Genomic DNA, 15,242 nt, shown 5'->3' on the forward strand with positions numbered 1-15,242 from the left:
TCAAAGGGATTCGTCTGCACATTCTAATTTAAGAACCCCTGGACTTTTATAAATGAATTGAGTTGTTATTAAATCTCAGTTGAATAGTACACAACTGCAGACATTTGACTGAAGCATATCCATTTTTCTCATCTGCTTATTTGGATTGATTACTGGACTATAAAACCATGATAACCACTGCCATTGACTATGGTTTGCATCTACCCTATAGCTTTAACCATTTTGTGTGATTTCTTGGAAAAAGCAATCAGAGAAGACACAATAAATACATTTTACCGATTTCAGGTTGGAGAGCTTCGAAGCAACAGGGAGATGGCAACAGTGCATGGGGAAAATGATTGTGAAAAGGAAATGCTTACTTTAGAGCCCCATCTCAGCCAGGTTGCGGGAGTGTCTCTACGTGATCTGAAATAATCCCAAGAAGGGTTTTGTTCAGTACTGAAAACCATCCAAAACAAAGAGACACAGTTCCTCCCCTAGGCCTGCACTGTGGCTGATTTCGGGAAACACTCTGGCAGCTACACAGGGTCATGATGTGGCCGGGTTTCTTTGGCTCAAGCATGAAGAACACCAGGGGAAACTCAAGCATGAAGCAAGAGCTCGACTCTTAACCGGGATGTTGCTTGTGGCTTTGTTACCGGAAAATGTGAGTGACCTTAACAAGGACAAAGTGTGTAGACACAGCAATTGCAACATCAAGAAGGGCGTGGAGTGAGATACCGGAGGCATAAAAGCATCAGCAGGTGCCCCCACAGCACTGCTCTTCCAGAGGCAGACACACCAGAGATGAGGTGAGTCCACGGTTTGGCCCTGTCCCCTCTTTTCTCTGGATTATTTCACCCTGCTTTTTATATATCTTTCATCGACATGACAGCTCACGTACAGGAGAGATGCAAAAATATAACAAAGGAATAAGGCAAATGGGCTAAATTATAGTGAATAAAGGGTTTTCTGTGTTAAATCCTCTGCTTCTCTGTGTCCATAAAAGGTAATGCTTTCAGAGGGTGCTATCTGTCCCGTGAGACGTGACTTTCTCTAAGGAATAGATTTTTCCTTGACGTTATGAAGTTTTCATCTTTGCAGGGGATGCCAGAAGCTCCTGTGGTAGGCCAACTGGCATTTTTTTTTTTTTTCTTTTGGCCCCGCCACATGGCTTGCGGGATCTTAGTTCCCTGACCCGGGGCTGAACCTGGGCCCTTGGCAGTGAGGGCTCTGAATCCTAACCACTAGACTCCCCTGGCATTTTGAATATGCCTATTAGTAGATTTTTTTTTGTTTTTAAAAATGTATAATAAGAAAGGCCAACAGTGACACATCTGAGTGACATAATTAAGGCACTCAGATTTTAGCAAAATAAAATTTTTTTTTGAAATGTTGAAATAATGAGACTAGAAACTTAACCAAGAAATCTCTGAGTAGTTGACATCTTTCAGAGAGATGGTCAGCTGGGGAGTATGGCATTGATGCCCATGTGCACAGTCGAGCTTTCGGGAAGCCAGTTATCTTCCAGGTAACCTGGAAACATATCATTTCCTGAAGTCAAATTATTATAAAATAATAGAAGCAACTGTAACAGTGTTTTAAATTATATATTTAAAAAATCTCTTATTATGGAAAATTTTTAAAAGTACAGAGAATAGCATAAGTCGTCCCCACTCCCCCATCTTCCAGTTAGCCACATTTCATTGGCAGTATCCTTGTAGCCCAGCACCTAGGGGTGCCCAGGTGAGGTTTGTCTCTGCTGGAGAGCTCATGTATTATTTTATTGCTTATTTTTTATTTAATGCTTCCAGAATGCTGCCAGAAACCGAGGCCCACGCCCTAAGTGCCTTCCTACCTTGGTTGTTCTTCCCTGAAGTTTCTGTAGACTTCCCAGCAGCACAGAGCATGCTGGAACCTGGGTCACTGGGAAGCTGCTAAACTATGCATGTGGGTGGGTGAGGGGTTTCTAGGTCCTAGCACCTCTTTATATATATTTTTCTGGCTGCCTAATGGGAGCGGGGTGTGTGTGTGCACGTGTGCATGTGCCTGTGTGTGTGGTGAAGCAGGGAGACCAGCCGTGCACTCCTTTCTGTTTTCTCTGCAGCGCCCTGCAAGCTGTTGTCACACTCCTGCTCTGCGGGCAGCTTTGCGCGGTGGAAACCGGCAATGAGACCACAAGCGCCACAGGTAGGTCTCTGTGTTTGGGCAAGAGCTGCACATGCCAGCACTGCTGCACCCCGCTTTGACCCCATCAGATCCGCACCCTCTCTTTGGGGAGATCCATTGCTCCTTCTCATCCTAATCTGTGGTCTTTCAGTATCATGAGGACCATTGGGGAGCCAGCCAGAAACATGGGGAGACTGCCCTTCCCGGGGCTTCCACTTGGGGTGGAGGGAAGTTGATGTGCAAAGCAGCTTTTCCTCCTCTGACTTTTCCAGTCTCTAGGGGCAGCTTCCAAATACGAGCCTTCTCTTCCTGCTTTTCTTTGCAGATGATGGCTGCCCAAAGCCCCCCGAGGTTGCCAACAGCCTCGTGGAGCACTCGGTTCGCTATCAGTGTAAAATCCACTACAGACTGCGTGCTGGCGATGGTAAGGCCTGGACGAATGTCTCCGGTCCCTCCTCTGTCCCACCACGTCCACGAGGAATGGAGCTAGGGTGACCAGCCAGAAAGTGCACGTGTTCTCTGGAGCCAGGTTTAGATTCTAATAAGGGTTTTGTCACTGGTAGCTGTGGCCTTTTGGGCAAATTAACTTTTCTCAGCCTCAAGTTTTCTCCCTTGTTAAGGGGAGGTGATGCCATGTAGCCTACCCATCTCAGAGTGAGATCTACATCGTCAAAATGATGGTGACGGTGAGGATGACAGGGAGCCCTTACCTAGTGGGCACTGCACTTCTGGCACTGTCCTAAGTGCTTTATACGGATGTGCTCACTTGGTCCTCACAACACCTCTCTGAGGAGATTCATTCATTCTTTCATTCATTTATTTATGATGGCCACGCTGCAGGGCTTGCTGGACCTCAATTCCCTGACCAGGGATCAAACCTGTGCCCCCTGCATACGAAGTGTGGAGTCCTAACCACTGGACCGCCAGGGAATTCCCAAGAGATACTATTATTATTCTCATTTTGCTGCTGATGAAACTGAGGCACAGAGAGATTGAGTAATTTGCCCAAGTTCAGGTAGCCTGTAAGAGGGAGGGTCAGAATTTGAATCCTGATTCCGACCCCATGCCCCCTTGCCACCAACACCATGATCACTGTAGTCTCCTTGACCATGGTTCTGCCCTGCTGGGCTTCACTGGTGCCCTCAGCAGCCCTCCCCGCTCCTGCTTCTCTGATTCTGCTCTTTAAATACTTTCTCTCTCTGAGCTAGGTCCAGATGCAGTTCCCCTTTTGGCTCATTTTTTTCCTTTTTGTTTCAGGAGTGTACACCTTAAACAGTGAGAAGCGGTGGGTAAATAAGGACCTTGGAGAGACACTCCCTGAGTGTGAAGCAGGTAGGAAGTCATGGGCCCTGGGAAGCAGACCGAAAGTGGGTGTTGAGGGGTTGGTGCACCAGCAGGCCTCTTGATTGCAATGTCCTAGAGGCACATCCTCCCTGTGTGGTTTCCTCTGGGCACACGAGAGCTGAGGCGAGGGACCAGGGAGAACCACAGGTGGCTGGGCAGAGAAGTGAGCAGGTGGGTGATGCTTCCCCATAGAGTTCACTAAGGATTTGTTCATTTGGCCTGTGGGGCATTGACTGAATCCACGGTCTACACTGCCCACAGAGGATCAGGAGACCCAGTATGTACATACAGCCCACCTAGAGAGCCCTGGGCCAAGGATAAAGCAAGCTCCAGGAAGAACAGGTCTAAGGAGGGCATAACAAAACCTTAATCCATGGGAATATGATACAAGAAGCTGGAGATGGGTTAGGACTCTGTTGTTACTAGGAAGAGCTGATCCTCTCTCCTTTTCCTTCTTGGAGTAAGAGGATCTTGCCTACCCTCTTCTGCTACTAGGGATGCTGAACTACTAACCTGCCTGGTATTAACTGCAATATCTATAGAATCTGAGTTCCAGCCGATGCTGCCTCTCATCCCTCTTTATTCAGAGAATGAATCATGGTAGCTCCCTGTCCTTACAGTGAACTCTAGGGAACTGTGGACATCTTGTCGGGATAAACTGTTTAAATACATATAGAGTTCAGCAGCCAGGGTTTGAAAATTTCAGTGTTACTTGTTTCTTCTGTGAGTTAGAAAAGCAGGAAATAGAATTCTGCTTCAGTGATGTAAACATTAAAAAAAAAAAGAATCATTTTAAAATGTAAGCACTGGGAACAAGAGGAGCAGAAGGTAAGGGCAAAGCATGCAAACATTTCTAGCTCCGAAGAAATGAACAGTGATAGTTCAGAAAGCAGCAGGAGTCGATGCTTTCATCTTTCCCAGGCTGGGAGACGCTCGCATTCTGCCCATTATTTCCTTGCTCTCCTCAACAGTATGCGGAAAGCCCAAGCATCCATTGGTTCAGGTGCAACGGATCATTGGTGGCTCGCTGGATGTCAAAGGCAGCTTTCCCTGGCAGGCTAAGATGGTCTCCCGCCATAATCTCACCTCGGGGGCCACGCTGATCAATGAACAATGGCTGCTGACCACGGCTAAAAATCTCTTTCTGAATCATACCAATGGTACAAAAGCAAAAGACATTGCTCCTACTTTAAGACTCTATGTGGGGAAAAAACAGCTTGTGGAGATTGAGAAGGTGGTTCTCCACCCTGACTACTCCAAGGTAGACATTGGGCTCATCAAACTCAGACAGAAGGTGACCATTGGCGAGAGAGTAATGCCCATCTGCCTACCTTCGAAAGATTATGTGGACGTGAACCGTGTGGGTTATGTGGCTGGCTGGGGGCGAAATGCCAACTTCAACTTTACTGAGCTTCTGAAGTATGTTGCACTGCCTGTGGCTGACCAAGCCAAGTGTGTAATACACTACGAAGGCAGCACAGTACCCGAAAAGAAGACAGAAAAGAGCCCTGTTGGGGTGCAGCCAATACTGAATGAGCACACCTTCTGTGCTGGCTTGACCAAGTACCAGGAAGACACCTGCTATGGCGATGCCGGCAGCGCCTTTGCCGTTCACGACAAGGCTGATGACACCTGGTATGCGGCTGGGATCCTGAGCTTTGATAAGAGCTGTGCTGTAGCCCAGTATGGTGTGTATGTGAAGGTGCTCTCCATTCTGGACTGGGTTCAGAAAACCATAGCTGACAACTAATGCAAGGCTGGCTGGAAGCCTCTGCCTGAAAGGACGAGGGACAGCTGGACAGGAGCAGAGGGGACAAAAACGTGGTGTGAAGCTGATGGGTTCCAGCCCTGCATTGCTCAGTCAATCAATAAAGAGCTTCCTTTGACTCACTTCTGTGCTGTTTTTAGCCTTGGGCCTTTTTTTATTCTCTCATTTCTGCTACAGCAGCAGCCAAGTGGGAGTGTGGCAGAAAACACCCCAGGACCACCAGAACTCCCTAAGGTGATACAAACCGTCCCGCTGTGGGGCGCGTGATCACCGAATGAGCGCCGAGGCAATGGCAGGCCTCAGAGAGCTCACCGTTCTCCTGGTTTACAGACAGAGAAACAGACACTCAGAAAAGTTAAGTGATTTGCTTAAGGTCACACAGCTATCAAATAGTGAAGCTGAATCTTGAACCTAGATCTCTCTAAATACAAATCCTGAGCTCTTTTCACTGTACCCTTTTGCTTCTTCAGAGCGAAGGAGAAAAAGTGGAGGCCAGTGAGGAAGATGCTAGCTCAAAACGGCATGAAAACAAGTGTTTTGACACAGACAGTACTTTGTTGTTTGTGCTCCAACACACCAGGGCTTCAGGTTACAATGTAAGATGGTGTAAAGGCAGGATTTCTAGACTTGCTGGGTCCAAATCACAGCTCGACGATAAATTTGCCAAGTTCCTTAAGCTCCCTGCCCATCAGTCCCCTGGTCTCTCCTATGCGGGGCTTAACCCAGACGATCTCTATGAAGTGTCCATCAGTAAGAACATCCTGGGGCCGGGCAAAGTTAGAAGCCTCTTCCTTAGGAGGGGCTGCTTTCCCCACTTGGAAGAAACCTACCCTTTACCAGGAGTCAAATGCAAGCCATCTGAGTCTTTCATTTCACAAAAATAAGGGTCTTGCTATTAAGGAGGTTTCCCAAAAAAAAAAGGTTCTAGAACCCAGCACATGAAACTTTTCCTCTAACTGAAGGAGAAGAGTTCTAACCGACTGATAAGCCTTTATTCAGTACACTGGCCCTTTACCAATATACCACCTTGTCATACCAAAACATGGTCTCTTCTGCTCACAGCTTACCATGCCCCCTGATGTCCCTACTCCCTCACTAGGGTTCTGCCCTTCCCTGTGACGTTCTCCTCACATGCACCCTCCAGAGCCATCAATCATCTTCAACAGGTTGGAGCCCACAGGCCAGTGGAGGACTTAGACCTGCATTCTAGAACCTGAGGAAGAGACAGCAGCTAAACACTGAAAAATAATACCAACACATAAAACGAGGCCTCTCAGGATACAGTTATACCTATTTCTTCTAATAGTACTTTCAGCACTAAGTTTTCTTGAAGAACAAACCATCCCAGTTTTCGTGAAGATAATCTGATTCAATGGCTTCTGCTCACCCCTCAGTAGGAAAATAAAACCTTTGGCATTTTCTCAATTCGCTTATCTCCTCTGCCTTCCTCCTCAACAGCACCTCCCGCCCACCTGGCCTCTCCCCTGGGGTTTCAGTGATACTGAACCCTGTGGAGCCCTCTCAACATGCGTGCTGCCTCCAGCCCCTGGGCCTTCTTGCCCCTGGCACCCTCTCCTGAAATGCCCTCCCCTTTCTCCATGAGTACCTCCTACTCTCCTTCAAGGTTCAGGCACTGGCTCTTCTATGAAGCCTTTTTTTCCATCCAGGAGTCATTTGTTTTTTAGGTAGCAACTGGCACAGGACAGGGCATACAGTATGTGCTTAATAAATACTTGTGGAATGGAGAGTAACTAAGATGGGAACAAAAACATAAACCAGGACTTCAGAGAAACATTCCCTAAAGCCCTCAGGAGGAGAGAAGATATGAGAATCATATGCATGAAAGTTGTGAGTTTTTGCTGTTATCTGAGCACTTCCACACCTCAAGTGCTGTATGATATAGCCTATCAGGAACATAAAATCCAAATAACAGTGACAGGCAGTGAAGACATTTTATTGTTTCATAAAAGTCTTAAGGGAGGCAGGTCTAGAGTCCACTCAGTAGCTTGGTATCGTTATTGGGGACCCAGGCTCTTTTCATTGTTCTTCTCAGCATGTTCATTTTTCATCCCAGTGCCAGTTGCCTCATGGTCCTAAGATGGCTGCGGCAGTTCCATGCATCACAATCACCATGAAAACAGGAAGTGGGAGCCAGGAGAAGGCAGAGGTGGTAGTGGAAGGATTTTGTTGTCTCCTTCCAGGAGGGGCTCTCTCCTTTACCAACGAAAGCCACGAAGGCACCCAGCAGCCTTCCTTCTATGCCACATTTGTCAGAACCACATTTGTCAGAAAAGGCTTGGAAAGGAAGCACTTGGTAGAGGGGGACAGACTTGCAGTGACAGTGCTTCCCTGCACAGAAGTGGGCTTCTGTTAGCAAGGTGGCTAACAGCTGCCCAGCAGGGCACATGCTGCCTGTTACACTGCCCTCTGGCTTTGCATCTATTCTCTTATTCTAGAAAGTCAGTACCATTGGCCCCATGAGGTTTTTGAGAGGAGTAGGAGCTTGCCCAAGTGGTGGCAGGTTGTGCCACGGGAGGCAACCTGGGAGAGCAAGAATTCTCATAAAGTTATTAAAACAGGCAAATCCTATAAAGATGATACTTCTTTCTAGCAATTCTGAGATCTCTTTCCAGTCTTGAGTCCTTGAAGTATAGTTTTCTCCTCAAAAAGAGATGGAGCTCTAGGAGAGGTTGGCTTCTACTTACTAAGGGTAGTTAATTATTTGTTTAGCTGAAATTGGGTCCTGGATGGTAAAGGTTCAAGCTCTCACTGCTTGGGCAATGTAATAATATAAAAGCTGGTAAAATGAGGAAGCCAGGATAACTTTAAAAGTCTGAGCGAGAAAGGCTCGAAGATAAAACAAACTTGCCTGCTATCAGTAGAGAATGATTTATTCCAAGATAACTAGGATAATAGGTGAACGTGAGATCAATATATGAGTGGAGGAATGGCAAGGTCGAGGATGATGGAAGGGGTAGATGTAAACACCTAAGGTAGAAAATAAGTATTTCTGCTCTTATGGGAATTGACTCTCTATTTTACTCGTGTATCAAATAAACAGAGCTAAATCAAATTCTACTAGCCAACGTTTAGAAGAATTCTGTATTATCTTAAAGAATAAAGAAAAGCACAATATAGAGAGAAAGTAAAATAACCACGCTGAGGAAATTGACCATGGCTGACTTGACTGCTCTGAGGTCTGCAGGGAGGAGACACTTGGGCATCCTCAATCGTCACAGTACCAGTGTGGTCTTCTACTTGGGGGCTGGTATTTTCTATTCATGTCAAACCTCTTCTCCACCGGGATGCTGACCAGAAAGACTCCAGAAAAACAGCACAGCTGGAGTCAGGCACTGTTTCACAATGGGCCTTTCTCTTCAACTTTGACAGTAGAGAAAGTGTTAAATGTCTTGATAGAGGAGGTCATATTTGGGAATATTCTTGGGATCAATAGGACTTTGGACAATAAGTTTCCCCCTCATTGCACCTCGATAAATTACTTCAATCAAATCTATGAAGTCTTGTTTGGTTTTGAAACTTCCCACAAACTTAGTGTGATCTGGAGACCTGAATAGCATAGGAGAGAAACAACCTCACTCAGAACTTTTCATAATTACTTGTAAGACCTTCAGGATAAACAAAATAAATAGCAGCTCTGTTACTTTCTTCTGGTCAGGGAGCCTTTAGACACAAAGTCTGATATTGATTTTCCATTTGTGATTACAGGGCCCGTTTGATATAAGACTAAAACTAGTGCTGTGGGCCGCTGGGAGAGCATGCAAGCCCCACCAGGCAAAAAGTTTCTGCTTCAAAGCCTATTTACTCACTTCTCAACTCACCATCAAGCAGAATTCCCTGGGCATTGGCATGGGCTTAGTTTGTTGGTGGCAAGACACTGTGCAAAGTCCACTGACTTTGAGTTCTAGTCTCTTATACTTTTGAGTAGGTACAATATTACCTTTTTTTTTTTTTTTTAACTTTTCAAATATCAAGTATATTTACTGTAGAAATAGTTCAGGAAAAAAAATCACCTGTAAGGCCTGAGGGCACATTTTGGTATATATCTTTCCAATTGTCTCTGTGTGCGTGCGTGTGTGTGTGTGTACGCATGCATTTCTTTTTTCACAATCACGGGAATCATATCACACAAACTCTTTTGTAATGTGCTTTTTTCAATGAACATATAACATATTTCTTTCAAAGTCACTGAACATGCATCTCCCATACCATATTACATTGATATCTAGTATCCTTCTGTGAACACCTAGCTTCTAAGTATTTTGTTTTCTACATGATGGTGGGATGAATGAACATCCATATTGCCAATTTTGGCCACTTTCATGACTATTTTCCTTCAGATAAATTCCTGGAAATGCAACTGCTGGGTTAAAAATTTTATACACTTTTAAGGTGGTAAGTAGTATCATAAATCACCCTCTGAAAAGATTCACCAACTTAATACACACATCAACCGTATTCTAGGAGAATAAATAACTTTAAAACACTGAAAACAGATAATATTTAACACGCTTTCAAATAGATAATGACAAAGCAGGCACACAAATCTAGACAAGTGGGCTCCTTGACCACAGCAGGAAATGATAAAGTTATTACAGATACATTCACAATAAATATTAAGTATCGGGATGCTGAGTGGATCGAGGGGACGGCAGTAACAATTTCAGGTTATTTATTCTTTTCTTTTTTTTTTTTGATGTGGACCATTTTTAAAGTCTTTTCTGAATTTGTTTCAATACTGCTTCTGTTTTATGTTTTGGTTTTTTTGGCCTCGAGGGATGTCGGATCTTAGTTCCCCAAACAGGGATCAAACCTGCACCCCCTGCGTTGGAAGGTGAAGTCTTAACTACAGGACCACCAGGGAAGTCCCTCAAGTTACCTATTCTTGACAGACTTTGTTGAAGAATGACTACAAAATTCTCTGAGTGAAAGAACACAGGAAACTTAGCAAGAGAAAAGCATACCTTAATTTGCTGAAGGATTACTTCTTTTACAGATGCAGCCTATGACTTTCAAAAGTTTAAGAACAATGACCTATTTTTGTTTTAAATAAAATTTCTGGGAAACTTTTTAAAAAGCTGTACTATATTTTCTACACTGAAGGACGGTGAGTGCTTCACAGACTGTACTATTCTCTCACACTTAAGTAGTAAGTGAAAATTCACCATTCATACTGGAAACTCTCATTTTGCACCAAAGTGCCACATAAAAAATTAGAGAGTTCATCAACTGAGGAAACAGTACCCACATAAGACTCACAAAGCCCCCATCACATGCAAATAGGTGAGCTACTGAAACTGCCTGGATAAAAGAAAACTCTTTAGACTACAATAACTTCATGTCAATATAACTTACCCATAATCCACTTTCATATGCTGCCCATTGAAGAAAAACACAGTGGATGGAATATAACTGATGTCAAAATAGTGTGTATAAACTGGGGTTTGATCCACGTCTACCAGATATATAGCAGCCATTTTGCTTAAGTCAGAAGAGGTCTTAGAAAGCTGCAAATGAAGAGAGAGATGTGGGTTACAACTCGAGGGCAGCTAACGTTTCTTCTGTGAACCTTTTTTACTAGAAGAGGGTTTTCTGTTTGAATCTAGCCTGGTCGACTTTCACATTAGACACCCTGTAACCTATCATCCAGAGTCTGAATCACTGTTGGTGTAGTAATGAGAGGGCCAGTGGGCAAATTGTGAGGACATGTTTCCTCTTCTTCTTCTTCTTTTCTTCTATTTTTGATTGTAAAAAGTTTTCATAAACTTTTTATGGATTTATAAAATCCATACTCGCTTAAATAAAAAAAACTCAGAGCTATGTACTACAGACAATGAAATTTCCCGCAAATCTCTTTCCTCCAATCTCCCCATAAATGATAATTATGATAAAACAGCAAACACTTACATGGCACTGGTTACCAGCCAAATGTTCTAAGTGCTTTCCACTCGCTGGCTCCTTCAATCCTTGCAACATTCCTATGAGGTATGCACTGCTAGAGTCACCATTTCACAGATTAGGACACCGAGGCACAGGGAGGTAATATGCCCAGGTCACACAGCAGTAAGCAGTAAGCAGTAAGGCTGGGACTGGAACCCGGACTTCTTGACCTCTGTGAGATTCCACACCCCCCACAGTTGAGGGTAAAATGCTCTGGCTCTTTTCCCCCCAGGTTAACACATCACATACTCATTTTTAACCACAGTAGTGGGGTTTATTACACTGTGGGTGGCAGCAATAGAAATGGTGGGAGAGGTCTTAGTCCTGGGTAAGTCTCTCTCCATAATAAACAGAGACAAGGATAAACTCACTCTGTCCCATACTCCCCTCTCTACTCAACAGATTGTGAAGATGTGTTATGAAATCAGAGATTACCATCAGACACACACTGGAGGCAGCACACTAGAAGAGCATATTTCCAGGAGAAGAAATCAAAGCTCAAATCCCAGCTCTGCAATTTAGTGGTTCTGTGCCTGTGGGAAGTCACCTGACCTCCTGGCATTCATCTCCCCGCTTGGGAATAGTAATAGTAATTATCCGACAGTTGTGAGCATTGAAGAAGACAATGTTCATAGACTCTTCTTAACAATGTTTCTGGTCTTCCACTGTCTTGCTGGTGAAACTGAGCTTCAGCATCTGCTAGTGAGGAAGGACATCCGGGAGAAGATTCGGCACAATCACGGATTCGGGGGTTGAGCTCAGGGTGGGCACACAGTCGGCTCTTCCTAAAAGTGTGCTAACAAATGAAGAGCTATATCCCCGGGCCCTGCCTGCTCTCTTTCATGCACTTTGAAGATGTTGAAGTGAGAATGTATAGGTTTTTAATAAAAACCATTTACTTAAAAAATTAACTTACAATATCATCTAGCTGTAGACAGATAGGATCCTCATCTCTCCCAAACCTGAGAACCAGCACCTTCTCTGCAGTACTTTTTATTGCCTGGTCTACTTCCTTTTTGCTACTCAGCTTGGGTAACAGGAAGCTCATGTTGAAATAATCCAAATATCAATCCTCACTGCTGTCGGTCCTGAAATAAAGTTGCAATGTTTAAAGACAGATTAAGTGCATGAGTCCTAACTTTAAAATACTTTTAAATTTTGTAGTAGATAACATACTTGTGTATATATACATATATATGTATATATATATGTACATATGTGTGTATGTATATATACACACATATTTCCACCCCCAACCCCAGAGGAAAAAAGGTTTCATACACACAGTAACAAAAAGTAACAGGAACATACTAAATGCAAAAATGCAAAAGCTGGTAACAAGTAAGACCACCAGTTAAAAAGAGACAATACAGAAAGGTACACTGTCTCCCCTCAACTGGCCGAGTTCCCAGTGCCCTGTAAGTATTTCCCAGGTAACAACTGGCATTAGTTTCTCATGTATCTTCCAGAGTTCTGTTGTGCATTCACAGTACAACACAAATATGTGTTCCAACGTTTTCTCCCTTTTCTACTCAAAAGACAGTGCATTCTATCAGTCAGTGTTCCAACAGGAAAGAGGCAATATCCTCAAATTTGGTACTTTGAAGACTTTCATTAAGGCAGGGTATAGGAAAACAACAGGGTGTAGTGTAGTGCAGGACCCTGGGCTAGTAGCAGCGGGGCAAGGCGCTGTTCTCACCTCCAGGCCTGAAGGAGCCATGGGAGCGAGTAGTTACCAGAACTGTGAGGCTAAGATTGCTGGATGGAGAGGGCCGATGCACAGGAGGTCAGCCTGCAGTTAAGGGATGCAGCAGCTCTCCTCCTGCCCTCTGATCTCCTGCTAATGCTCCCACTGGCTGACTTCAACTGGAACGAAGAAGGCAGAGGAGCTGCAGAAGCAGACAAGCCTCCTTGTCCCACAGCAGTTTAGAGAAGGAGGACGAGTGGATCTGGAGGCGTAAATGACCGCTGTCCAGCACACACACTTTACCCACTCTTCTGCACTTTGCACTTTAACTAACATACAAAGATCTTCCCATATCTCTATGTGGAAAACTCACACATTCTTTGTCACAGTGCCATACTACTTCATGCATATTCTATCCTTTTTAAACAGTCTTCTGCTGATGGACATTTATATTACCATGAGCCCTGGTTTAAAGATTCTTGATATATGGCTTATTGAGCATACCATATCATGGCAAACAGATCAATTAAGAGTTTGTAAAAACCACACACACACACACAAACAAATAGTAAAAATACTGAAATACAAGGGGTCTCTCATTTTCAGACTAGTTTGCTAAGTTACACTTCTAGCTACAAAAACAAGGACTATAATCCACACCATGAAATTTCTAGTCCAATGTTCCTTCTGCTACAATAAGTTCTAATTTTATGATTGAGAAACTCTATGATCAAGGAGCTTTATTTTTTATTTTTATTGTTACTTTTTAAGGAGCTTTATTTTTGATCCATCCACAAGAGACTCCATTGAGATACTTCATATTTTAAATTCAGCCCCAAAGGTGTCTCATGCTATGAAAAAGGAGGAATTCTTTCTCTCTCTCTTTTTGGTGACGAGTCACATTTTAAGATATGAATTACTAAAAAATCATATAGGAAATGAAATTGTCCCAGTAATAGGTCATACTTTAAATAGGGAAGATGACTGCCAGAAGGGACTTCATCAAATAGAAGTGGGGCAGAACAAATTACTGATGAAAGGTAAAGTCAAAGACAAGATGGATCTGTCCCACCACTAGAATTCGAACAAACAGCAACTTCTGTATGTTACTGACAAAGAGGAGGAAGTGGTGGGAGAGCAAAGCTATCAACGGAGAGTGGGGAGATAAGCCTGTGCGAGGGTGGGACTGGATCAATGTTGCAAAGCGGAGAGGGAAATTGAGATCACACCTTAAGAAGTCCACAGCAAAGGATACTAACAGAGAATTCACAAAAGAAGAGGTATAAATGGACAAATGTATTTGGAAAGTTAAGCTTTACCAGTAAGCAACGGAGAGCAAATTAAAAGATATTTTTAAAAGCCATTAATTTGGCAAAGATTAAATGATAACGGCAAGAGTGTGAGTGAAGGGGCAGGCATTCAGAGTCCCTGCTGGAGTGTAGAGAAACAAAACTTTTCTAGAAAGATACCTAATATACTCTTCGACCAACAACTCCACTTCTGAGAATTAATTCCTAGTAAATAAACAGACGTGCACAAAGATTAATGTACAGACATTCGTCATACTTATAATGGTGGAAAAACTGGAAACCTAAATAGCCATCAATACGGGATTGAGGAAATAAATGATAGTATATCCTTGCACGTTCCAGCACACTGTCATCATACACTGTGTTAGAGATGAATAACTGAAAAAGCCTCATGATGAAAAACAATTTATAAAACACTAGTATATAAAGTGTGATCCTACTTTTGTACAAAACCTAACTATAGTGCATACGTACATATTTGCATAGAAAAACAACTAGAAATGAAAATCCCCAAACACCGTCAGAGATTATCTCTGCGTGTGAACAGACGAGTGACTTTTACTTGTACTGGGGTGCGCGTCTTCATTCTCCCCAAATATCCGACATATACATTTTTAATGATGCCTGTGGTTGGGCTACTTCTGGCCCACAACTGCCAGGGAAAACGATACTTACGTTATTTGTACACGTCACCTCCCTCTTTTCCACTTCAGGGCTGTATGCAACCCCGACCCTTTCTCCAAAAAACCAACTGGGACTGCTCTTTTCTTCTTTCCCAAACACGACTACGACCCCAACCCAAAGTAACCCAGGACCTGTTGCCTAGCAACTCTCGGCGGACCACTTCAGAGGATGGAAACGGAAAAAGAAAACGCACAGGCGCAGTGGTGAACGCGCGTTCGCCCCCGCTCAACTACCCAATAAGCGAAGAGGCTGTTCTAATCACCGCCCACCTTCCCCGGCTCCGACCGGAAGCCCTGGGGTCACTTCCGCCCTTATTAAACTTGACCGATCTCTTTACTTCTCC

The 15,242-nt window shown here is 43.9% G+C and overlaps 2 protein-coding genes across 4 annotated transcripts; one reads left to right on the forward strand and one right to left on the reverse strand.

Annotated features, from left to right (window-relative positions):
- Positions 1-249: 249 nt before the first annotated feature.
- TXNL4B (thioredoxin like 4B) lies at positions 250-15,094 on the reverse strand. 3 transcript variants are annotated; one of them, XM_057712855.1, is made up of 4 exons: positions 14,891-15,094; positions 12,135-12,306; positions 10,634-10,785; positions 250-405 (listed from the first exon to the last, which is right to left on the reverse strand). In XM_057712855.1, exons 2-4 carry the CDS (start codon positions 12,264-12,266, stop codon positions 282-284), a joined length of 408 nt encoding a protein of 135 aa, XP_057568838.1. In that variant the 5' UTR covers positions 12,267-12,306; positions 14,891-15,094; the 3' UTR covers positions 250-281. The 3 variants fall into 3 exon arrangements, with proteins under 3 accessions (XP_057568838.1, XP_057568837.1, XP_057568839.1); XM_057712854.1 differs by lacking the exon at positions 250-405 and adding an exon at positions 7,204-8,827; XM_057712856.1 differs by lacking the exons at positions 250-405; positions 14,891-15,094 and adding exons at positions 7,204-8,827; positions 11,186-11,256 and having other exon boundaries at positions 12,135-12,273.
- Positions 1,984-5,388, forward strand: LOC130839043 (haptoglobin-like). The gene is made up of 4 exons (XM_057712853.1): positions 1,984-2,169; positions 2,474-2,572; positions 3,406-3,480; positions 4,464-5,388. Exons 1-4 carry the CDS (start codon positions 1,992-1,994, stop codon positions 5,240-5,242), a joined length of 1,131 nt encoding a protein of 376 aa, XP_057568836.1. The 5' UTR covers positions 1,984-1,991; the 3' UTR covers positions 5,243-5,388.
- Positions 15,095-15,242: the final 148 nt, after the last annotated feature.

The sequence above is a fragment of the Hippopotamus amphibius genome, chromosome 16, assembly GCF_030028045.1.
Source record: "Hippopotamus amphibius kiboko isolate mHipAmp2 chromosome 16, mHipAmp2.hap2, whole genome shotgun sequence".
Classification (NCBI taxonomy): Eukaryota; Metazoa; Chordata; class Mammalia; order Artiodactyla; family Hippopotamidae; genus Hippopotamus; species Hippopotamus amphibius.

Excerpts from the sequence above, each read along its gene's own strand:
- LOC130839043 (XM_057712853.1), top strand. The coding sequence starts at position 1,992 with ATGGGAGCGGGGTGTGTGTGTGCACGTGTGCATGTGCCTGTGTGTGTG. Across the intron at positions 2,170-2,473 it reads TGAGACCACAAGCGCCACAG|ATGATGGCTGCCCAAAGCCC; the intron begins GTAGGTCTCTGT and ends TTTTCTTTGCAG. Across the intron at positions 3,481-4,463 it reads ACTCCCTGAGTGTGAAGCAG|TATGCGGAAAGCCCAAGCAT; the intron begins GTAGGAAGTCAT and ends TCTCCTCAACAG.
- TXNL4B (XM_057712854.1), bottom strand. The coding sequence starts at position 12,266 with ATGAGCTTCCTGTTACCCAAGCTGAGTAGCAAAAAGGAAGTAGACCAG. Across the intron at positions 10,786-12,134 it reads GTCTACAGCTAGATGATATT|CTTTCTAAGACCTCTTCTGA; the intron begins GTAAGTTAATTT and ends CTTCATTTGCAG. Across the intron at positions 8,828-10,633 it reads CATATGAAAGTGGATTATGG|GTCTCCAGATCACACTAAGT; the intron begins GTAAGTTATATT and ends TATGCTATTCAG.